This window comes from Diabrotica virgifera, chromosome 5 (assembly GCF_917563875.1).
Source record: "Diabrotica virgifera virgifera chromosome 5, PGI_DIABVI_V3a".
Lineage (NCBI taxonomy): Eukaryota > Metazoa > Arthropoda > Insecta > Coleoptera > Chrysomelidae > Diabrotica > Diabrotica virgifera.
In genome coordinates, this window is record NC_065447.1 from 199976725 (window position 1) to 200003416 (window position 26692).

Consider the following 26692-nt stretch of genomic DNA (forward strand, 5'->3'; position numbering starts at 1 on the left):
AATAGTACAAAGAAGTAGAAGTAATAATATGGTATGATATTTTTGCCGGGGAAATCCTTTCGGAATGTTCCGGCACGACTGCATCTATAACCCTATTTGAAGTAGCTAGTGTCAATGCACAATTAACCCAAGTGAATCGACTGCTTGACGTACCCTCCGAAACACTGTGAACGGCTCGTATCACCGCTGAGCTACGGCCGTTCACAAAGAGGTCAAAGAAGTATTTTGAAGCAATTAGACAACAGTAATAAACATTTTTTTAAACGTTTTATTCAGTCTTATCTCCTTTTTTATTTGTTCCTAATATTCTATTCCTACTAATATATTTACAAATACCTTTAGCAGAATATACTATTAGATACAAAGAACCTAAAAATATTAAAAACAGCGTAAAAAAGACGTCCAGTAAATAATATTGATAAAACGGCATATCCACAGCTGCCGTCTTCATATGGGGAGCTCCTTTGTGCCTTATAACATATTCCACCCAATAGACTGCTGTATCTAGGGGAGACATTGGGCGGTCTCGAAACCGATCAGAAAGTTGCTCCATATTTTCCTTTATCCTGAAAGAAAAACACAAATTATTGGTTTCTGGTGTTTGTTAGATTAGGTTCCAATCTAAATCTAAATCTAAATTATTTTTCACAAGTTCGTTCCAATTGTCATAGTTAGCTAGTTTTACGTTCAGTGTACAACTTAGGCCAGTCCTATTTACACAATTATGTTGATATAGATAACCGAGCGATTGCCGGTATAAGCAATCCCCCACTTACTGGCCAACGGCTCCGGGCGGATGAGCTGGTAAGTGGAAGGGCACCTTTTTGTCCTGAGATTGGTAAATCGGTGTCGAAGGCGGATGAACTTATTAACAACGTAACGGTCAACGGCATAAAGATGCAGAAGGCAACGGGGAACCACTGCATTAAAGACTCGGAGAGTACCCCTAGTACAATTAGCATGGGAATTGTACATAATGGGAAGTACATAATGGGAATAAGTAAAATGAGATAGACGAACTCTGGGCAATGTAAAATTAATGATAATCACATATATTATTCAGGTAACCCTAATGGAAGACACGAAAATGGGGTAGGTATAATCTTAAATCAAGAAACTGCCAGACAAGTTAAAAATTTTGTACCTATATCGGAAAGAATACTCCTCCTTCAACTTGATACTTATCCAATTACAAATAACATTATCCAGGTATATGCCCCTACAGCTGACAAACCGGACGAGATAATCTAGCATTTTATAATGAACTATCCAACACCTTAAAATGCCTCCCCAAAAAGGATTCAACTTCGATTATGAGTGATCTAAATGCCAAGATTGGTAGGGGACAATCGGTAGAATTCATAGGGCAATTTGGACTTGGAGAAAGAAATGAGCGAGGAGACCGACTGGGCGAATTTGTGGCAGAAGAAGAGTTTGTGATTACTAACACTTACTTCAAACTCCCTTACAGAAGATTATATACATGGAAATCACCTCAAGACACTCCAGGCCGCATAGTGAGAAATCAAATAGATTACATCATGATTAATAAAAGATTCCGTAACAGCATAACATCAGTCAAGACATACCCAGAAGCTGATATCAAGTCAGACCATAACCCACTGACTGGCAAAATTAAGCTCAGGCTAAACAAGGTTAGACGTAGTGTCAATCCAAAATTCGACATCAGGCTATTAAAAGACCAAAACACAGAACAGAGTGTAAAACGGTCTATACAGAACAACTAGAATACCGTTATTCAATCGGATGTAATGGACCAGGAGATAGAAAAGTTGCATACAGTTTCACAAGACATACGTGAGAAATTCCTCAAACCACCAAAAATAAAGAAGAAATCGTGGATGACATGACATTATACAAAAGAATAGATAAAGAGATCAAAAAAGCAATTAGAATAGCTAAGGATACACGACTAAGAGAACAATGTGCGGAAATCCAGCAATTGCAACATAAACACGATTCATTCAATATACACAAAAAAGTTAAAGAAGCTGCAGACTTATACAAACCTAGAAGAGTTGGGTGTTTGGCAGATAACCAAGGCAAACCACTGTTAAGTGTGGAAGAAAAACTAGACACGTGGAAGAAATATGTGGAAGTAACTTTTGCAGATGAAAGGCAGAATACCATTGAAGACACTGAATGCCAAACAGGACCCCCGATTACCATTGAAGAAGTCACATCAACTATTAAAACAACTAAAGATGGTAAATCTGCAGGGCCTGACCAGTTTTAAGTAGAATTCCTAAAACTTATGGATGAACAAGGAATAAAATGGATAACAAATGTATTCAACAAAATATATGTAACTGGAAAAATACCCCAAAGCTGATTAAAGTCGACCTTCGTAACTTTACCCAAAAAAGTAAATGCCAAAACATGTGAAGACTACAGAACAATTAGCCTAATGAGCCACTTACTCAAAACGTTTTTGAATGTGATACACGGCAGAATATATAAAAAATGCGAAGAACAGTTATCATGGACGCAGTTTGGATTCCGCGATGCCTTCGCTCTATTCGCTGTCCAAGTGCTTATGCAAAGATGCAGGGATGTTGACTGTGAAGTGTATATTTGTTTTATCGACTACAAGAAGGTGTTTGATAGAGTAAAACATGATAAACTCATAAACATCTTGAAAGAAGCGGGAGTAGATGATAGAGACTTGAGAATCATATATACTTTGTATTACAACCAAACTGCCAATATTAAAGTGGATGACCAATTGACAGAGGCAGTCTCCATAGATAGAGGAGTGAGGCAAAGATGCATCCTGTCCCCGGTGCTATTTAATATATACTCTAAATGTATCTTCGAGCAAGCGCTGGGAGAACTACAGGAAGGCGTAATAGTCAATGGAGTGCGTCTGAACAACATTAGATATGCCGACGACACTGTAGTTTTTGCAGACAGTCTAGATGGTTTGCAAAGAATAATGTCGCGCATATCAGATATAAGTAGAGAGTACGGACTTGATCTCAATACGAAAAATAGTCAGTAAGCTCGAAATATTACCCAACAACTAATTGACAGGGTCGACAGCTACACATGCCTTGGTACCAACATAAACAGCCATAGGAAAAGCGAGATCAGCGTTCATAATGATGAAGTCTCTTTTCAGAAGCCACGATTTACCTCTTGCTACCAAAATCTCTATCATCAGATGCTATGTATTTTCTACGTTATTGTACGGAGTAGAGGCCTGGACACTTTCCGAGGCTTCTTTGAGAAAACTCGAGGCATTCTAGATGTGGTGTTACAGGCGCATTTTGAGAATTTCGTGGGTGGATCGTGTGACTAATGTTGAGGTTCTACGTATAAAAGGCAAGGAATGCGAAATTATTAACACAATAAAAAAGCGCAAACTAGAATATCTTGGCCATGTTATGAGAAATGAACAGAGATATGGCTTGTTGCAACTCATTCTTTAAGGCAAGGTATTTGGAAAGAGAGGATCTGGCAGAAGAAGAATATCTTGGCTTCAAAACCTGAGAAAGTGGTTTAATACATCGACAACCGGACTATTCAGAATAGCAGCAAGAAAAGTTAGGATAGCCATGCTGATCGGCAACATCCGGAACGGATAGGCACCTTAAGAAGAAGAAGATCACTAGTGAAATTTGTACCCAATTCTCTTGTATTTATTTGTATTTATATTTCTTGATTGATCTGGTCATTGGCAACGCTATAATTATCTTACAAGAATCGCCTACTTAGGCCAGGGTATTTATCACAAAACATATTCATTTTTAAATGCAGCACCAATATACTTGCAACTTTGTGCATTGTGTTTATGATAATGCCAGGAAAAAAGTCTACCATCGAAAAATGGGTAGATATGCACAGTTGTATTTTAAAGTACACATAAAATGTATCCAAAATGCATAACCATGTCGCCTAAATCACCATCATCTCCTTCTCCCTCGTTGTTGATCGTCACCCAAATTTTAAGAACCCTAAAAATGACATTGGACAAATAATGTTTAACATTCTCAATATTAATATAAAGAAAATTTTGGTCACCGAAACATTTAGAAAGAAGAAAGTTTGCAGCAGGCCGCTGCAATGTTCTGTTGGAGAAAATTCCAAAAATTTCGTAGATTAACAATAGAACAAATACTAGATAACTGAAGATCAATAAACGGATCTTTTGCAAAGTTTAACTACAATAATTAAAATAGTTCCGATATGGGGTCAGACTTATGCGGAAAATGTGGAGACCAATCATTCAAGAAAAGAAGCATGTAAAAGATCACGAGGAAGGTCACCAGTAATATTGATTGATCAAATCACACGAATCAGACTCTTCTGACAATCGCTCTCAGCTTTTTCGTTGCCGTGATCCCGTTGGCGGCTGAACCCATAAAAGTGACACACTGTCTCCATGTTCCTCCAATATGTCGATTTACCCTTGGCCTTTCCACACTATCCTAAAGTCTACCTTAGGGATTATAAGAACACTGTGACTGCATGAATATAATATATGCCACTTCGGTTTGAAAGACCTTATCTTTTGCAAACTGAAATATTGCAAAAACTGTAGCTTCTCAAACTGAAACAGAAATGCTGAAATATCTTCTAATACGAAATATTACGGAACACGACCCTTCTGTAGTATTAGACTAACCTCTGAACCAGGTATAACCTGCAGTCAAGGTCGAGTGTTTACTCTGCCCCATCCCTCTTGTACACAAATGTTAACTTGGAAAGGTACATTAGGCCTAACCACGGGTACCATATGGATAGACATTAGCATGCATTTCTTATCTCTAATGTCATTTATGATTTTACTATTTGGTTAAGGAGGGAGGCCAAGTAAGACCATAGCCATAGCTGTTGTTGATGTTCTCTTTCATTGGTGTTTGTACTAGCTCAGGTCAGATGTACTCATTCGCTTCGGAGCTATGATTTATTGCAATCCATATTTTTGCCAATCTTGTTTCAACTACTTTCTTCTTCTGTTGTTCTTTGCTTCGTCCAATTTTAAAAAAGGGTTTCCCCCGGCTTCCTCCATTCGCTTCTATTTTGTTCTTTCTGTTTCCAGCGTGTTTCTCCTATATTTCTAATCTTACCTACCCATCTCATCTGGGGTCGTCCTCTTGCTCTCTTTCCTGTCCATGGTCTCCATTGTTGTATCGTGGTACAACCACCTATTGTCCGTTTTTCTGGAGTTATGGCCTGCGGAACTCAATTTTAGGGTGGCTGTATGTTGTTCTGCGTGTTTGATATTTTTGGCTTTTTGTCTTTTATTTTTTCTCCTAACATTACTCTGTCCACAGCTCTTTGTGTCTTCATTATTTCATCTATGTTTGTTTTGGATTGGTAAACGCCAACTACTTTAGTTGGGGTTATTAGGGATTGTCATATAGGAGGTACTCTGATCCGAGAATTATCGCCTTCATCTCTTCGTCCTCGTTGTTCTTCATCTTTACCTTCATTAAATCCCTGTGTTGTGATATGTCGTTTGATAATTATAGAGGTCCTTAGAACTTCGGCTAGTTTTCGAAAATAAGCTCACCACCAATGTCCGATAGACTTATTTTACCCTTGTCAGCCCAATGCTCTTACATCAAAGAACCTTGAACTCATGTATCAGCAGTAACTTCTGGTGAAACTGCCATACTGTGATGGAGTCTCTGCCGGCTCCATAATCTTTTATACATTGTTTAATTGTCCATATTTGATGTTGCAATGTTAAATTCATAAAAAACGTACATATGTCTTGGCGTCAAAAATGAGTACTCCCCAAAAATAAAAAATTCTTGTTTTTTAAGTTCCCTTTTTTATAATTTAACCTTCTGATGGCCAAGCAGGGGAAATTGTGACCCCAGCGTAGGTTTTTCTTTAATAAATTCAAAAGTATTTTTAATTTTTAACTCATTATTTTTTTATTTGACTTTAATATCATTCTAGATATCCTCATATTTTGAAATAAAAAAAATTCGCTATATTTTACGAATAAACATATATTCTGGAGTTGATGTTTAGTAAAATACCGTCTATTATGTGTAATTCTAAGTAGTTTTACGCTAATGACGTCGACTTTGCAAAGTAACAAGACACTTAGTCAACATACACACTACACATGACACTAATACTCATGTTGTGAGTGGCTGAGTGACATACACAAGTCCATGCAAAAAAAAATCTTCATTTTTTTGTTAATTGTCATTTTTGACATTTTTGACCTGGGGTCATTTTCCCCCCTTGGTCATCCGTGTAACAAAAAAAGGTTGGTTATCGGAAGGTTAACCACATTTTATCATTTTTTTTTTGGCTTTTTAATATCTATTCGGCAGATCCTATTTTAGTTTTTTTTTCTGTTAAATAATATGTTTTATATTCATTGGAAGCAGTATTAGGTCTGGATCCCGCGTATGAAAAAAAAGTTGATTAATAGCAAGCTGAAAATTTGTTAATAGCTTAAGGGTGTCTAGTCGGAAAAACTTTGATATATGGTAACACTGGAACAGGGGCAGTTTTAATTGTGGAACAGGTTAAAAATTTGGAACGGTCAGACCACGAAAACGGCACATATATTTTGTCCGATAGAACAGACTTAAACTCTCCGAACAGAGATTAAACTCTCATGTCATACAAAAATAAGACTGCTATTTATCACCTGTCATAATTCCTGTCATTTGACATATTCTACATGCTCCACTCATTAAACCGCCCATTTGGTGATAAATAGCAGTCTGATTTTTGCATGAGAGATTAATCTCTGTTAGGAGAGTTTAAGTCTGTTCTGTTGGACAAAATACATGTGCCGTTTTCGTTGTCTGACCGTTCCAAATTTTTATCCTGTTCCACAATTAAAACTTCCCCTGTTTCAGTGTTCCCATAGTATATCAACGTTTTTCCGACTAGATACCCTTCAGCTATTAACAAATTTTGAACTTGCTATTAGTCAACTTTTTTTTTCATACGCGGGATCCAAACCTATATTATACTATATTATTAGTCTATAGGGTTAGGTACTTTTGGTATTTAGTACACACAAACTAAGTGAGATCATAATCTTTAAGAGATAATACGTTTCGAATACTTACTTTGAACTTAATCCTTCCTGTACAGCGTTAAATGTCGTTGTTTCTGATATCTCGCTTAAAAGTAAAATAATGCCGGCCCCTTGAGCTTCCAGTGCCTTTGCGTTAGTATACTGTTCTCCCATTTGTGGAATTACTACCATGGGCACTCCACAGTGAACGGCTTCCATAACACTTAGCAGACCGCCATGTGAAATGAATAGTCTTGTATTTGGATGACCTGAATTTTAGAAATAAACGTTAAATTTATGACAATGTAATACTGGACAATTAATGCACAAAGGAAATAGTAGGAGAGGAAAGTACACTAAATTTGCAGTTACTCGAGCGTTATGGGGACCTATTAGGTTGTGAAGAGTAAGTCCTAAAACCAAAAAAAGTTCAGTTTTCCATAAAGTGGGGCACTTTCCGTTTTTTAATTTAATTTTCCACTTCCAAAAATTGTTTTTCCCGATTATAGCTCCATCTATCCATAATTCGAAAAAATGTATAGAATAAAAGCTGCTTATTTTTACGTAAAGAATCCGTGACGGTAGAGAGAGACGAAACAATAACTCATAAATATCTAATAACACAGAACCATACATTTGTAACAGTATCCAACTTTAGCTACTTGGGAGTATCAATAAGAAAAACCGGAAAAGAGAAAACAGACGAAATATTTCTGAAAGGCAAAAAACATACGAAATGAATAGAATTCTGCTGAGAAACAAGCCTCTAAGTTAGAGAACACAGACGAAGCTATATAAGAGCATAATACGACCTGTTGTTACATATGGGATGGAAATAACGACGATTAACAAGAGGATAAAGGAAGATAATAGCCTTCACAAATTTGAAAGAAAAATAACGACGACAATATTGGGCCACCATATAACAAGAGAGGGAGAAATAAGGATGCAAACAAATGCAGAAATTGAACAAGAATATTAAAGAGAGAAAGCATAGTCAGAAAAACTGAACAGAAAAGAGAAAGTGATATGTCCAGTTACATAAAAAATTCTAAAGGACAATATCAGGAAAAAATAATAACATCTGAGAAATAAGATTCGCTGAAATAAATAATAATATATGTAGGTGGAAAAGAGTATCTATATTTTCTGAATCTTGAAAAAATAAGAATAGAAGAATGGAAGGCTAATTATAAACAGTTAGTAGTACTCAGAGGAATTGTTGATTAAAAAATTTCACAAATTATCAAAAAGTACTATTAAATAGGCTCCTCAGGATATAATGGTAGGGGAGCCCAAGCGGGGATTTTTGCAGTTACTCGAGCGCGTCAGATTATCATATGGGGAGAAACCTGGTACCCTGCAGATGTACCTATACCATATATTGGCTCTTAACACAGGGGAGTTCGTTAAGGGGGGCCCGAAAAAAGAAATCTATCCTTAAAAAAACTCGAAATTGTCAGATTAAGATAAGGTAAGTACATGCAAAAGAGTGTATATTTCAAAAATCTGACGATTTGATCCGGGCGTAAGGAAATGGGTGAGTCCCAAAGTTTCACAAGAAAAAAGCGAATATTTCGCGAAATGAATGACAGATCGAAAAATTAAAAAATAAGTGCTCAATATTTTTTAAAAATCTATCGAATGATGCCATACACGACTTCCTATGGAGAGGGGTGGGGGGGTAAATTTAATATTTTAAATACGAATCCCGCGATATTTCTCGAAATGAACACCAGATTGAAAAACTGTAAAATACACTTATTCAATATTTTTGAAAATCTATCGAATGGCACTAAACACGACCCCCACGGACGTGGGGTGGGATGTTACTTTAAAATCTTAAATAGGAGCCCCCATTTTTATTGCAGATTTGGTTCCTTACGTAAAAATAAGTAACTTTTATTCGAAACATTTTTTCGAATTATGGATAGATGGCGTTATAGTCGGAAAAAACGATTGTTGGAAATGGAAAATAAATTAAAAAATGGCAAGCGCCCACTAAAATGGAAAACTTTACTTAACTTTTTTTGGTTTTAAGACCTACTCTTCACAATCCAATAGGTCCCCATAACGCTTGAGTTACTGCACATTTAGCATACTTTGCTCCCCTACCATAAATAGATAAAACAGATAAAAACAGTTTTCATGTTTCTACAAGAATTACATATATTGAAATCAAACGGCATTAATAAAATTTAACAGATCATCTGATTTTTTTTAATGAGAATGAGTTAATTTGGAGAGAAATCCTGAGACAGGTCGATTTTATTTTTAAATTATGACGTTTTGGCATATTATCGTCGCCTCAAAGCAACAGCAGGATATGTAAAAAAATGACTTTTGGGATAACCATTGCAAATGATTGGAAATAAACCCTTTTGTTGAGTGTAAGACTAAGATAAATAAAAAGTGGAATACTTTTTTCACAATATTACATATCCTTGTGTAGCTTAATTTTCTTTAACTCATATGCTACAATGTAACACTAAGACAACATACATATATCCTACTGTTGTATTTTGTCGTTTACTAATTTTGGTCACAAAATATTAATGCAACACTAAGTTATCTTACGCACATCCTACTGTTAATGTAGTATTGCCGAATTGCGAATATTTGTCTTTGTTTATATTAAACGGCTTGCACCCACAATGTTTATTATCTTCAGAAATCTTACCACAGTTCTACTATTACATTCATGTTAAAAGTTGTATTGTGAGAATAAAAATGAATAATTCAGCCTCAGCCAATTTAAGTTATAAAAAATCTAAAATATCTAGTATAAGTCAATATTTAATTTAGTCTGCATCCGATGTGACCAGTGACCATAACTAATTCTGATTAATTTTCCATTCTCTTTTGTTTGTCATTTTTGTTGTCGAGTTTTAAAATTGTCGAAAAACATGTATATTGAGTTTATAATTTATCTAATAAAATGTTTAAACAAAATGTTTGAACAAAATTGTTTTGTTTTTTATAATAAAATGTGTAAAATTTTAAACAAAACTTCAGTAGAAAAATATAAGTTTATACAGTGAGGACGTTTGATTTGGAATAAATTCATTATCTCGAGAAGGGGTGAATTTGAAGAGAAATCCTGAAACAGTTCGATTTTTAATTTTAAATTATGACTTTTTGCCATATACATCATACTACTGACGTCATCCATCTGGTTGTGATGACGTAATCGATGATTTTTTTAAATGAGAGTAGGTGTTTTGTTATAGCTCATTTGAAAGGTTATTTAATTCTCTATTCAGTAATGTAAATATTAACATAATTGGACCGCGTTATGTAATAACGGATTAACCGCCAAAAGTCCAAAATCGAGATAATAGTGCCATCTTGCAGCTAGGGTGCAAATCTATGTATAAAAATATGTTTTTTGTAAAAAAATTTAAAAAAAAAGTTGTTTTTAAATTCCTGTATTAAGCGACATTTTTTATTTTATTAAAAAAAATCTCACACTAGGATTTGTAATATCGAACTAAACGCCAATAATGGTACATAATCCATTGTCATAAACAAAAATCCGCATCTTTGTAAGTGTAATAACGAATCAAGCGCCATGAATAGTCGGTTAATTCTTTATTACAAAACATAACATATTTACTAACGTTTAAGATATCGAATTAAAAGACATGCTTTGTCAGGAAACATTAGATTAAGCGCCAAATATGTCTCTTAATCCGGTATTCGGATCTTAACTCCTACATATCTTAAAAAATCATTAACGAATTAAGCGACATTTGATCGAATAACTTTTAAAATATAAATTATTTTTAAAAAATTTTAAACACATGTAAAAGTCTATTTACAGTTGCATTAATATATTAAATATGAAACATGTCAGTACTATATTTTAGAAATAGTTCCAAAAACAAATTTAAAATCTTTAAACCGATTTATCTCAAAACTAAATTTTGGCGCTTAATCCGCTATTACATAACGCGGTCCAATTATTTATACAGTGTGTTCAAAAAATATTTTTTTATTAAATTATTTGACACAAAAAGAAAAATGTAAGCAATTTATTTAATTAAAAATTTTTACTGCTGTCAGAAAAAACAGGTGATAATGTTTATCTCAAAAATAAACATTACTTTTTGCTTAAATTCTATGTTGAAGCTGCTAAGCGACAGGTGGCCGGCATATTTAACATTGAATTTAAGCGAAAAACAATGTTTATTTTTGAAATAAACATTTCTTTTTGTTTTCTGACAGCACTCAAATGTATTTTAAAGTAAATTAATTACATACACTCTTATTTTTGTCTCAATTAATTTAATAAGACAAAAATTTTTTTGGGCACCCTGTATAAATAATTAAGTTAACGTTTACATTATGAATAGAGAATTAAATAACCTTTCAAATGAGCTATCGCACCACCCCTACTCTTATTTAAAAAAATCATCGATTACGTCATCACGACCAGATGGATGACGTCATTAGTATGATACATATAGAGAAAAGTCATAATTTAAAAATAAAAATCGACCTGTCTCAGGATTTCTCTCCAAATGCTCCCATTCTAGAGATAATGAATTTATTCCAACTCAAACGTCCTCACTTTATAACACATATATACGGATGTAGTTAAAAAACAGATTAACTGTTAGAGCAAAAGTAGGACAAGTAACTTTTTTTTCCAATTATTTTTTACTTTTTTATGAATTAATATAAATATTTATGTAAGGCCTGCAAAGTTATATACTCAAACAAAATTCCATGTAAATCCATTCAAATATAAAAAAAGTTATTAAGTAATGAAGAATTCGTAAAAATTTCAATTGCATTTTTCTCGAAACTACAATATTTGACATATCCTACTGTTGCTTTGAGGCGACGTTATATACCATACTAGTGACGTCATCCATTTGGGTGTGATGACGTAATCGATTATTTTTTTCGTTGGAAAGTTATTTAATTCTCTATTCAGTAATACAAACGTTAACATAATTATTTATACAGGATGTCCAAAATAATTAATTTTGAATTAAATTAATTAAGACCAAAAGAAGAATGTATGTATTTTATTTAATTCAAAATACATTTTAGTGCTGTTAGAAAACAGAAAGAAATATTTATTTTGACAAATAAATATTGTTTTCACTTAAATTCAATGTTACAGCTGCCACCCGCCCGTCTCTTAACAGTTTGAACATTGAATTTAAGCGAAAAGCAATGTTTATTTGTGAAATAAACATTTTTACCTGTTTTCTGACAGCAGTAAAATGTATTTAGAATTAAACAAATTACTTACATTTATTTTGTGTCAACAAATTTAATAAAAAATAATATTTTTTGACCACCCTGTATAATTAAATACGTTATTTTATATACTATTGAGTAGAGAATTGAATAATCTTTCAAATGAGCTATCACGCAACCCCTACTCTCATTTAACAAAATCATCGATTACGTCATCAAGCCCAGATGGATGACGTCACTAGTATGTTATAATATATGCAGAAGAGTCATAATTTTAAAATAAAAATCGACCTGTCTCAGGATTTCTCTCCAAATTCACCCGTTCTTCAGATAGTGAATTTATTCCAACTCAAACGTCCTCACTGTATACATTATGTTGATTATAAGGTACAGTAAATAAATTTATAATAGATTTTAAAGTAGAACGATTATAGACAGTAACTCATCTTCTTCTTCAGGTGCCATATCCGCTACGGAGGTTAGCAATCATCATAGCTACTTTAATTTTTGAGGCAGTAGCCCTAAAAAGTTGTTTTTAACTGCATCCAAACCATTCTCTCAGGTTCTTCAGCCATGAAATTCATCTTCTTCCGAAGTAATTCATATACCCGCTTAAAATGCGTAGCTGTTCATTTGTCGTTACAAAAAAAAATCATTTTTTAATCAACTATTCTAAATAGGAAATAAGCCACAACTTAAATAAAAAAAATAAGTTTATTAACGTTTCGACGTCCACATTGGATGTCGTTGTCAAAATACAAAATATTAGTAAATTAAACAAAAATGTTGTTGCTTAGTAAAAAATTCTTCTAGTAATTTAATTTGATCTGACTCATGTATATCGGCAATTCAGACATATATTATACATTTTAAAGTAGAAGACTTTAAAAGGACATTGCCAATATTTATATTGTGTATAATATATGTCTAAATTGCCGATATAAATGAGTCAGATTAAATTAAATTATTAGAAAAATTTTTTACTAAGCAAGCAACAACATTTTTTTAAATTTATTAATATTTTGTATTTTGACAACGACATCCGACAATATGGACGTCGAAACGTTGATAAAATAATTTTTTTAGTTAAATTGTGGCTTATTTGATATTTAGTATAGTTGATTACATTTTTGTAAGGTTTTGTAAAGGTTCAGGTTCAGAAAAACCTGTATTTTTAGGTGATAACGCTAGAAAATAGTCCAACTTAAAGAGAAATGAAGAAAACAACTGATATTACAAAAAATGAACTGTACACGCATTTAACGTGACCGACTTAGTCACACGAACAGAAACGTGCAGCCTGACAGACTAGTAAAAACTGAATTATTATGATAACTTGCAAGGAGTGAATAGTTCTCTTTCCAAATCAGGCAATTGCTAAACAGCCAATAGTTTTGGGACTATATGAAGGGAAGGTGTTTATGATACAGTAAATAGTAATTACCATAATACTTACACAGAATATCTAATTGCGGCATCCACTTTCCTAATAATACTTTGTCGTGGTTATGTGGAACTGATTCATTTTCCCATTTCCATATAACTTTTTGTGGAAATCTCTCAAACGTTTTTAGAAATATGTTCTTCCTTTCGTCTCCTAACGACTGACCATTGATAAGGCTGCCCAGACTAAAGTAGATTACACCACTTGGTGAGCTTTCTATCCATCTTTCCAGATACTAAAATGTTTTTTAGATAACATGGGCCAACATTTTTTTTAAATTTTGTTTACTTAAATAGCTGATGTTATAGAAACTGGCATTTATTTTTGTGTATCGTTCATAGCTTTTTAGCACTCTGATTTTTATTATTAAAATCTGCGTGACAAAAAAGGGTAAATATCTACGTATCTCTATTAGAGTGTTATCTGTATAATTAGTTTTTCTGTTAATTTTTTGTTGTGGCTATGTAAAATGTTGTTATAGAGAATCATTTAGTTTTTGTGAATTTAAGTTGCCTAATTGAAAAGCTTTTTTTGACTGCTCAAAAGCCTAGAGTGTGTATAATTCGCCGGCTGCCCCAGATAAGTGCCTTTGAGGAGGGACGACGAGTGCCTTTGGTTGCGTGAAGTTAATCTATTGATAAGAGACATTTTTAGGAAAACTAAAAGATCCTTATGCAGTGTGCTTCAATATGCGAGGGGTACACAGCAACCACAGGATGATTGGTTTGCGTACATTAAATGGCCGAATAGGACAGTTTGGCCCTTTTGGATATCCACACATCAGGTGCTACCTCTTACAGCTGCACATCGGTGTAACCTTTTACTTTGGTATAGAGAAAGACTAGGACATCAGGAATGAAATCAGGTCATCTTAATTAGTCGAGCCTCATCTTATGTAGGTATACTTTAACATCATCCAAAACGCAGCAAGAAAATGCCAGACCGCGCATTACCAGAGACACATTAGCCTTCATGGATCAACATCAGCTCAACAATATACCTTGGCCACCACCATCCAGGACATGATAGGTCGCAGGCTGTTGAATTGAATAAACCTTCCAAAGACTATAGCAGGTTGCAGTAGATTGGAATGAGATACTCCAACAGGATATCGACCACCTCGTCAGAACGATGACCATGCTTGTCAATGTGTGTATAAGAAATCGTTAATTCTCAACACATTATCGAATCAGCTTCTGCAGTAGGTTAAAGAAACAAGCTGAAAATCTAATTAATCATTTTATTAATAAGTACCGAACACTGAACACATATGCCAAAAATTATTAAAATGGGAGAATTATAATATATGCAGGTGTTTATCTTATTTGTTTTGCAGTATATGTTATGAAATAATATACCGTATTAGGATGAAATTGTATGTTTTAGGATACTTAAAATATCAATATAGTGTAATAATACAGGTCTCACTATTCAGCTGTAATTAGTTTATACCTTCTTTGTATATTTGTCCTTTTAAGATTCCTGTGTAGCTTCTTCGACGATCAATCGTTTTGAGAACTTCTGGATAACTAACAGAATCTTCTTCTTAAGGTGCCTATTCGTTCCGGATGTTGGCGATCAGCATGGCTATCCTAACTTTGCTTGCTGCTATTCTGAATAGTCCGGTTGTCGATGTATTAAACCACTTTCTCAGGTTTTGAAGCCAAGATATTCTTCTTCTCCAAGGTCCTCTCTTTCCAAATACCTTTGCCTTGAAGAATGAGTTACAACAAGCCACATCTCTGTTCATTCCTCATAACATGGCCAAGATATTCTAGTTTGCGCTTTTTGATTGTGTTAATAATCTCGCATTCCTTGCCTATTGTAACACCACATCTCGAATGCCTCGAGTTTTCTCAAAGAAGCCTCTAAAAGTGTCCAGGCCTCTACTCCGTATAGTAACGTAGAAAATACATAGCATCTGATGATAGAGATTTTCGTAGCAAGAGGTAAATCGTGACTTCTGAAAAGAGAATTCATCATTATGAACGCTGATCTCGCTTTTCCTATGCGTTGTTTTATTTCACTTGAGTGGTCCCACTGGCTGTTTATGTTCGTACCAAGGTATGTGTAACTGTCGACCCTGTCAATTAGTTGTTGGTTAACCAAAAGCTGTGTATTTAATTTCGCGCTTACTGACTACCATGTACTTTGCTTTTTTCGTATTGAGATCAAGTCCGTATTCTCTACTTATATCTGATATTCCTGACATTATTCTTTGCAAACCATCTAGACTGTCTGGAAAAACTACAGCGTCGTCGGCATATCTAATGTTGTTCAGACGCACTCCATTGACTAATACGCCTTCCTGTAGTTCTCCCAGCGCTTGCTCGAAGATACATTCAGAGTATACATTAAACAGCACCGGGGACAGGATGCATCCTTGTCTCACTCCTCTATCTATGGAGACTGCCTCTGTCAATTGGTCGTCCACTTTAATATTGGCAGTTTGGTTGTAATACAAATTATATTTGATTCTCAAATCTCTATCATCTACTCCCGCTTCTTTCAAGATGTTTATGAGTTTATCATATTTTACTCTATCAAACGCCTTTTTGTAGTCGATAAAACAAATATACACGTCACAGTCAACATCCCTGCATCTTTGCATAAGCACTTGGACAGCGAATTGAGCCTCTCGGGTGCCTAACGCATCGCGGAATTCAAATTGCGTCCATGATACCTGTTCTTCGCATTTTTTATATATTCTGCCGTGTATCACTTTCAGAAACGTTTTGAGTAAGTGGCTCATTAGGCTAATTGTTCTGTAGTCTTCACATGTTTTGGCATTTACTTTTTTGGGTAAAGTTACGAAGGTCGACTTTAACCAGCTTTGGGGTATTTTTTCAGTTACCTATATTTTGTTGAATACAGTTGTTATCCATTTTATTCCTTGTTCATCCATAAGTTTTAGAAATTCTACATAAAACTGGTCAGGCCCTGCAGATTTACCATCTTTAGTTGTTTTAATAGCTGACGTGACTTCTTCAATGGTAATCGGGGGTCCTGTTTGGCATTCAGTGTCTTCAATGGTATTCTGCCTTTCATCTGCAAAAGTTACTTCCACGTATTTTTTCCACGTGTCTAGTTTTTCTTCCACACTTAACAGTGGTTTGCCTTGGTTATCTGTCAACACCCAACTCTTCTAGGTTTGTATAATTGTATAAGCCTGCATGCAGATTCTTTAACTTTTTTGTGCATATTGAATGAATCGTGTTTATGTTGCAATTGCTTGATTTCTGCACACTGTTCTCTTAGTCGTGTATCCTTAGCTATTCTAATTGCTTTTTTGATCTCTTTATCTATTCTTTTGTATAATGACATGTCCTGATCTTTGGACTTTCGCCTCTCTTCCATCATACCTAAAATCTCGTTTGTCATCCACGATTTCTTCTTTATTTTTGGTGGTTTGAGGAATTTCTCACGTATGTCTTGTGAAACTGTATGCAACTTTTCTATCTCCTGGTTCATTACGTCCGATTGATTCAAGTTGTTCTGTACATACCGTTTTACAATCTGTTCTGTGTTTGGGTCTTTTAATAGCCTGATATCGAATTTTAGATTGACACTACGTCTAACCTTCTTTAGCCTGAGCTTAATTTTGCCAATGAGTGGGTTATGGTCTGACTTGATATCAGCTCCTGGATATGTCTTGACTGATGTTATGCTGTTACGGAATCTTTTATTAATCATGATGTAATCTATTTGATTTCTCACTATGCGGCCTGGAGTGTCTTGAGGTTATTTCCATGTATATAATCTTCTTCAAGAGAGTTTGAAGTAAGTGTTAGTAATCACAAACTCTTCTTCTGCCATAAATTCACCCAGTCGGTCTCCTCGCTCATTTGTTTCTCCAAGTCCAAATTGCCCTATGAATTCTCCCGATTGTCACCTACCAATCTTGGCATTTAGATCACCTATTATCAAAGTTAAATCCTTTTTGGGGAGGCATTTTTAGGTGTTGGATAGTTCATTATAAAATGCTTTAATTATCTCGTCCGGTTTGTCAGTTGTAGGGGCATATATCTGGATAATGTTAGTTGTAATTGGGTAAGTATTAAGTTGAAGGAGGAGTATTCTTTCCGAATAGTCCCCTATTATGTTAATACTTCAGCAGCACCAGTAGCATTTTTCCATCAATTTAATCTTCTGGTGAAGATGTAGACCTTGCACTTTATTAACAAATCCCAAGTTAACCTGGAAGTAACCAAGGTTCAAGAACTCATCTTTTAGGATCATCTCACATGCTAATCTTTGAAATTTCTTTATGATTTTAGCTACATTACAACCATTTTCTGAGGCTTTTCAAGAACTTAATAATAACTTCTTTTAATGACACCCTTAATTCCTTCTCATCTAAGGTCGTTATGAGAAAAAATAAACGTCATTTTTTGAGATGCTTTAAATATTTATCTTTAGACAAAATCCTAATAAACTGTTTCATGAGCTCTAACTTTATAAAATATAGATATGTAGGAGCATGCTTTTTGAACCTATAAAGTTTTTGTGAAAAATTTTATTCTCATCAGCTTTTAAAGGCCCCCATACAGGCCAGTTTTTTCTTTAATAATGTTGGCTTCTAGCTCTACTATCACATCCTAAGAAGAAACATGAAAAATTGGTAAAACCACCATGCTTACTCAAGAGCATACTTGTTAGCTTTAAATCACGACATATCATTCGAACATCAGCATAATAGTGTATTTCATTTAGAATTAATGCTTGGCTTTTGATCACATATTACTTGTAGAATCATTGTTCAGTTTTTTTGACTTATCGTTATTACAATAAAAAAGATATTTCTGGACCTCGGAGGTAAACTACACTATGTCATTTCGTGCAAATGTGTTTAGCTTATGTTTGCAACAAAGTTTAGAGCACTTAGGATGTTAATAAAAATCTGATATATTCCATAATTGGTTAAAAGACAATATGACCATATTTTAATAATAATATATAACCAATTTGTTTAATTCAACTAATAAAATAAGTGGATTAAAATTAACAAAACAAAACAACACCATGTCGACATAGTGTAGTTTACCTCCGAGGTCCAGATTCGTGTTAAACTCTGAAATTATGACCACATTTTAAATCTATAAGACCCAACTTTCCACGCAGCATCAAGGTTGTAGATTCGTTTTTGAGAATAGTTATTAACATTTAATGAAAATTAATAATTATACTCTTTTTACAGTTTTCTAAGCAACATATGTATTAGTAAATTAATTATCAAAAATCGTCATTTTTAAAGCTTTAAACGGATTTCATAAAATAATTACCTCCAAACTCATTATGATAGGGGAGCGGGGAGCCCAAGTGGGGATTTTTGCAGTAACTCGAGCACGCCAGATTATGATATGGGGAGAAACCTGTTACCCTGTAGATATACCTCTACCATATATTGGCTCTAAACACAGGAAATTCGTTAAGGGTGGGCCGAAAAAAAAAATGTATTCTTAGAAAAACTTGAAATCGTCAGATTAAGATAAGGTAAGTTAAGTACATGCAAAACAGTGTACATTTAAAAAATCTGACGATTTGGGCGGGGCGTAAGGAAATAGGTGAGTCACAAAGTTTCACAAGAAAAAAGCGAATATTTCGCGAAATGAACAATAGATCTAAAAACTAAAAAATACCTGCTCAATATTGGTCAAAAATCTATCGAATAATACCAAACATGACTCCCCACGGAAAGGGGTGGGGGGTAAATTTTAAATTTTAAATACGAATCTCGCGATATTCCGCGAAATGAACATCAGATCGAAAAACTGAAAAATACATTTATTCAATATGTTTGAAAAATCTATCGAATTGCACCAAACATGACCCCCCACGGAGGTGGAATGGGGGGTTTTCTTACGTAAAAATAAGTCACTTTTATTTGAAACATTTTTTCGAATTATACATAAATGGCGCTATAATCGGCAGAAACGATTGTTGGAAATGGAAAATTAAATTAAAAATGGAAAGTATCCACTAAAATGGAAAACTTTACTTAATTTTTTTGGTTTTAGAACGTACTTTTCACTACCCAATAGGTTCCCAAAGCGCTCGAGTGACTGCACATTTAGCATACTTTCCTACTCCACTATTAAAAATGCTTTACTTTTTACTAGAGGACGAAAATTTTAGAATTTTATATTTTGGCTTAAATTTTAAATAAATAAAAAAATCGATTGAAACCACTACAGATAACAGAGAAGTTTTGTTTACTGAGGTACAGTAACTCAAAAAACTTATCAGCTGCCAATAGGGTACTTTTTTACCTTATTTCTCTTGACTACAATCATAAGATATTTCTAGGAAAACAGTTTTTTCATGGTTGGCCTTTGTGATTCCAAAACACATTAAATTGATAAAAAAAATATTAAGAAGTCTTTTATCGTCTCAAATATTGTTATTTTTCAAACAACAACCAAAGGTTAGGAGATTACAGCAGAATCTCAATTTTCAACAAAAATGATAGGGTGATAATTAAAATAATAAAAAAGTGCTTTAACAAAAATGGGTCTAATTGTATCACATTTTTAAATAACTACTTATTAATTGTTCCGAACTTCTCGTTGGTCTGTTGAGATCACACTGGCACGTCTGTACTTGTTTAAATCTGCATTGAATTGTTTGTTTCATGTATTCGTAATCTCTAAGCCAAGCCGCACACCAAAGAAACATGAAACGAAAAACATGAAACATGAAACGAAAAACATGTTTCATGAAACTAAAACACTGCTAAACAAATCTCAAAGTCCGCCTACCAATGAAACGAGTGTGATTCATGCTCATGACACATTTTTATTTTTGGAGAGTTTCATAAATGGCCGGACGTATATTTGTTTAGCAGTGGTTTATTTCCATGAAACGTAATTTACGTTTCATGTTTCTTTGATGTGCGGTCGGGCTAATGGTTAATCTCCCAGGTTTCATGTTTTTTAGTCTTTGCCATTTCTTTAAATTCTTTGCACTTATTTTTCTTATTTTTCATCTCAGCTCACCCCAAGTTTGGGGTGAGCTATGTTAGTTCCCCAAGTTTTGAGATTCACTAGGTTTTGTTTATCAAGCCTGGTGCTTTTGTGGATACTTCAGCCACTCATCTCTTCCGTGGATTATCTGCCGTGCATTAAATATCTAGGGCTCTTTTTGGAAAACCCTTTTCGCTCATTCTTTTTTTTTTGAAAACTTATTTTTTTGTGCTTTATCTGTTATTTTTTATACTTTACATTTACATTTCTATAATAGTGCAATAATGTTTGTAATGATGATTTTGCAAATATCAGTTATGAATTTTCAATATATAGCCCAATAAATGACCGTTTTGGAGTGTAATTTCCAGGGACAACTCCGAATGACATGAAAATTTGGGTTTAGGTTCTACTTACACTCCAATTCAAAGTTGAATTTGTGCCGATGGTTGCTTTTACTTGGGGGTGACATTTACCCCTTCTCGGGGGGTGAAAAACGCGTGTTTAAAATAAGGACGGAAATGGATAAATTGGCTGATTTTAAGCACCTTTTGTTCTATAAAGTTTTTTACGTAAGTCAATACTTTTCGAGTTATTCGCGATTTAAAATGTTGATTTTTCGACAAAAAACTACGTTTTCAGACCGTTTTTCCCAAATAACTCAAAAAGTAAATATTTTATCGCAAAAAATGTTTTTAGAAAAAAGTGTATCTTATAAAAAAACGAAAAAAATATAAACCAGTAAAGTCCACAAATTGAGTAGAAGCAAAGTTGTAGCTCATGAAAAATACGTTCTTATTCGTCTAATTCCAAATCGAATAATTCAACGCGAAATCACCGAAGAAAGAAGCACTTTTCGGGAAAACTTTATTAATATTGTTAAAGTCTCTGAAAAAAGCTTATTATTTGTTTTTTACAAAAGTTTACAGCATCACAAATAAACGGGTTACACTAAAAAAAAGTTGGTCCCTTTTTCTTGATAAAAAAAATCGTGAAACGTCCCTCTATTTAGCACTCTTAATGAAATTAATCGTTTGGCTTTACCATTTATTTTAACTGTATGTGTATTGTTTATATGATCTGTAAGTTTGATTGGTTTGAAGTGCTTATTTCTGAAAACATTTGGTTTTATATTAAAAAAAATTTTCTAAAAATTTTTGAAAATTTTCATTTTTTCAAAATAACTTAAAAAGTATTAGTGATAAGAAAAATCTTAAGGAATAAAAAATGTAGGTTTTGCTATTATAAATATGCTAGTTTCATTTTGTTTCTCCGTAAGACAAAAATTGGTTAAGATATGACTGTTCAATATTTGCATACACTCGTGATTAGTGACCCATTCAAGCTTTTTTAACTATAACCCTTTCAACAATAAACACTTTAAACCAGTGAGACTGACAGATCATATAAAAAATAGACAGGTAATTAAATTGTTTGTAAAGCGGTAGCGATTAATTTCATTTGGGGAGCTAAACACGGGAAGATTTTCATAATTTTTTACAAAAAGAAAGAGGGCCAACTTTATTTTGAGCGTAACTCGCTTATTTTGAATGCTAAAAACTTTTGTTGACAATTAAAACAAAGCTTATTATAAACCCTTTAAAAAAGCTTAAATGGGTTTTTCCCGAAAAGTGCTTAATTTTTCGGTGATTTCACCTTGAAATATTCGATTTGGAATTAGACAAATAAGAATGTATTTTTCATGGGCTACAACTTTGTTTTTGTTTGATTGATAGACTTTACTGATACACCATTTTTTTAGGTATTATATAAGCTACACTTTTGCTAAGGATTTCTTTTTCGATAAAATAATTACTTTTTGAGTTATTTGCGAAAAACCGTCTGAAAACGTAGTTTCTTTGTCGAAAATCAACATTTTTAATGGCAAATAACTCGAAAATTATTGACTTACGTAAAAAACTCCATAGAAAAAAAGTTGCTTAAAGTCAGCCAATTTATCCATTTCTGGTCTTATTTTGAACGTATGTTTTTTCACCCCCGAGAAGGGGTGACTATCACCCCCCAAGTAAAAGCAACCAACGGCACAATTTCAACTTTGAAGTGGAGGGTAAGTAGAACCTAAATCGAAATTTTTATGCAATTCGGAGTTGCCCCTTAAAATTTCAGGGTATCGCCGCATTTCCCGTTCATTTACTGGGCTAATATTATGATATAACATGTGAGTCAGTGGGGACAAAATATTATTCCTCTCATTATATTCCTCCTTCCTCCCATTATATTATTACAGTCGCATTATCCACTCTGCACAATGCTTTTTTGTTTGTTAGAAAATTCACTTTACTTTTCTATTTATTTTTGTTCATTTTATGTTATCGAAAATATTCATTAGATAACCAAGTACTAAACTCTAAGAAGGTACCACAAAAAATTTCTATTGAAATGTTCAATCTTAAAAAAAAGACGCGTTTCGGCCCAACAGGAGCCCTCATCAGCAAATACAGGAATATATATAATAGAAATGTGTTTTATTGTCGCTGAAAATTTTTACATTTTATAAACAAAGCTTGCATACATACAGTCAAAAGAAAAATAATATCAATAACAAATAACAACTACAATTTACTAAAATTGGTTAAGTCGTCAAAATACAGTATATAAGATATAAAACCAAAAACAAAAACAATTTATTGCAAAATTTATATAAACTGCAAATTGAACATTCTTACAACAAATAAAATACAACATTAGGAACTGAGAAGCTTAAGCTACTGCGTATGAAACCCAATTTTCTTAGTTATTCATTAAGTAATTCTTCTATTGAATACTATGATCTTTTAGATAGATAGGCTTTTGTCATTTTACGGAACTTTGGGAAAGACATTGCAGATTTAAGTTGTAAAGGGAGATGGTTCTATAGTTTTTTTGCGGAATATTATTTACTAGGAGGAAGAATCGATTGGGTCAAAAACAAATTGAGCTACACAGACATTTTAAATTAAATTTTAAACGATTTACATCGTATTTTATGTAAAACTTTCAGTGTTGAAGAACAACCTAATCTTGTTCATCTTCATGGGGAGAAACCCATGTGAAAGGTGTTATACCTTACACCTGAAATTGATTCTTCCTCCTTCCTGTTTTTTTTATTCCTGACATTTCACATTTTAATAAAAAAAATTGTATTACTTTCTTAGAGTTTAGTACTTTGTTACCTTTAACCACATTTCTAAACTATGGATACTTCTCTTCAGTCCATCAGAAGATGGTGATAACATCATAATTGCGAGGGGAGAGTTAGAAAGTACATATTAAAGTAATGAAAACGAAACGAATGGATACTCTTGAACGGATACCCGTAAAAACAACTGAACAATTCTCATTTTTTGATCAAATACTTAATATTCAGAAAATTAAATAAAAAATATTGTAACAATTACAGACAATTTCTAGGTAGGTATCCTTTTTTAAGTTAATCATATGGACGATACTTAAAAAATAGGATAGAATAGTATAGGACCATAATAAGTATATTATGGTTTTGAATTAGGCCAAAGATAATAACGACATTTTTTCTATTTTTTTGGTATCAAGCACTTTTAACTTCCTGAAATTTTACAATAATAAGCAGGTTCCTAATGTACGGCAAATCCTAAATGTATGACAGCTTATGGATAAATCTAGAGAAGTCAATGAATATGAAAATATCAGCCCAAAAAACAAAAAATAGTCAAAGAATCAATAAGATTCAAATTGCACTTAGACAATCAAATTGTACAAGTAATGACTTTAAGACACCTGGGAATTAATCTATCAGCCGACAGCAATATCCAAGAAGAGGTAAAATACCCAATAACAAGCCAGTAGAACGACCGGATGCCTTAACGACACAATTTGGAAAAACTAACAACTAAGGATGGAAAAAAAGGCTATATAAGTCAGTTATTAGGCCAGTTATGGTTTACAGGACCGAAACAAGACCAGACGGGAACAAAACACAAAAACACCTGGAGACCAAATACATTAAGGTCTTAAGAAGGATTGCTAGAAAAGGACTACAGGACAGGGTAAGCAGTAAGTATATCAGACGTATATGTGTGGGAGACAATATGTAAATAGGTGCCTGGGTAATGAACAGTAAAGAATAATGAAATCAACACACAAGAAGGATATTAAGAATAGCCAGGTACAAGTCTCCGTTAGGCAAAAGAAGTATAGGACGAGAGTTTAGGGACAGAATGAGGCACCGTTGAAGAAAAATAGGCAGTACTGCCGATGTAAAAGAAAAAGAAGAAGAACAACCTTTACAGAACCTTCACAGTAGTATAAATTTCGATCTAGTCACCTGCGGTAGAAGGTGGCAGACTTCGTAAGAAAAGGAAAAAATTGAAGACTCGCATTATCGCTAAATAAATGCCTACATGTAATATAAATTATGCCAGAGTCAGAATAAATGAAAAACTAACAGAAGGTCGAGCCTATAATAATCCAGTGGAGGATGAAAATTACGACATTAAAAAGTTACTAAAAAGTTGGATAAGGTTCTACAAGCTACTGTAGAATCCAACTCTTATACAGCTACCAGTGAGATGTGTATATTTGACAATAAGATGAATGAAAAATACATAAATACTAAAAAGCAATAATATGGGTCAAAATTAATAATGGGTCAAAACTAATTGATGGAATGAATGTAATAATTAGGATTAAATTTCAGTTAAGTACTCACCTCTGGTAATGGATGTGGTTTTTCAATATGAATACCTCCGATCTCTATAACATTAGGTACAAGTGGACGAGGAAGATTCAAACTAAAATGTGTATTGGACAGCAACAAGCTAGAATTATACAAAAATTTCTCCAACTTCGATCCTTTTTTTCCAATATATTTTCTTGCCAATTTCTTATCTCTAGGTAGCTTATAAAATTGAAATAATAATTTATGACCAATGGATATCACAGTATTTTCCATTCTTTGCCAGAATGACATTTTATCTGAAAACGCGAGTAAGTTGTTCGGAACATAAGCTGTGTTGCTGGGATTGCCCATACGCTCAGCAACCCAGGGCATCAATGTACTTGAACTTAATCCTATAATAGGTGCATTTATCTTTGAGATGACTCCAAGAAAACAATCCACAGCAAAATATTCGAATATAACTACATCATATTTTTCTCCTCTCGTTTTTAGGAATTTCTGAAAAGTGGGCGAGGACAAACCTTTTTCGCACTTGTCTATATTTCTATTAAATAAGTGGTATGCTGTAAGGTATCTAGTAAGAGCCTTATCGTTATTGACGATACTTATGTTTACAGTGCCCATTGTTACTCTTATATCCTTACTTAAGTCAACATGCACGTAGTTGTTACGATCCGTGTCAAATGTTCGAGTACTGACCACTGTTACGTTATGCCCTTTTTCGACCAATCCTTTCATTACCGCCAAAAATATGGTAGCGTGGCTTTTGCTTGTGTGAGGAAAAACTCCCAAGATCCTATATGCTTCCACATCACTTATAACAATTATTACAACTAGCACCAAAAAACTTTTTCTTAGCATAGTCACTGTTGGCACTATTGCTGACCAAAAAATTATTAATGAACTGATAGTTTCTCCTCATCTTGTCTTTGTGTGATATTTATAAATACGTTGAATAGGTATATTAAACAAAGTACAAACGATTTTTGATAAAATGTGTCTCACGGGTCAATAGCGTGAATTATATCTTAAAAGTTATTAAGGGTCAATAATTAGTTTGTCACAACGGTTTTATTTGGCTGTTTATATAGGGAGATACAAAATGTTATTATTTCACAATATAAACGTACCAGAAGAATAACAAATAAATTATTCCTAGTTATACACTAATGATCTCAGAACTATATTGGCACCAAGCAACATGAATCGAAATAGAGCACACTACATCCGAAGATATATAAATCCGACGTAGAATGCGACAGGGTTGCGTCTTATAACCGCTATTATTTAATCTGTATTCTAAATCTATATTCAGAGAAGAATTAGACGATGTCCAAGGTGGAATCAAGAATAACGAAACCAGCATAAACACCGTCAGGTACCTACTCTGATAA

The 26692-nt window shown here is 33.6% G+C and overlaps 1 protein-coding gene across 1 annotated transcript; it reads right to left on the reverse strand.

Annotated features, from left to right (window-relative positions):
- Window positions 1-248: 248 nt before the first annotated feature.
- Window positions 249-26245, reverse strand: LOC114324735 (UDP-glycosyltransferase UGT5-like). Its single transcript, XM_028272570.2, has 4 exons — window positions 25329-26245; window positions 13692-13914; window positions 7074-7290; window positions 249-566 (listed from the first exon to the last, which is right to left on the reverse strand). Exons 1-4 carry the CDS (start codon window positions 26157-26159, stop codon window positions 269-271), a joined length of 1569 nt encoding a protein of 522 aa, XP_028128371.1. The 5' UTR covers window positions 26160-26245; the 3' UTR covers window positions 249-268.
- Between the last annotated feature and the right edge of the window lie 447 nt (window positions 26246-26692).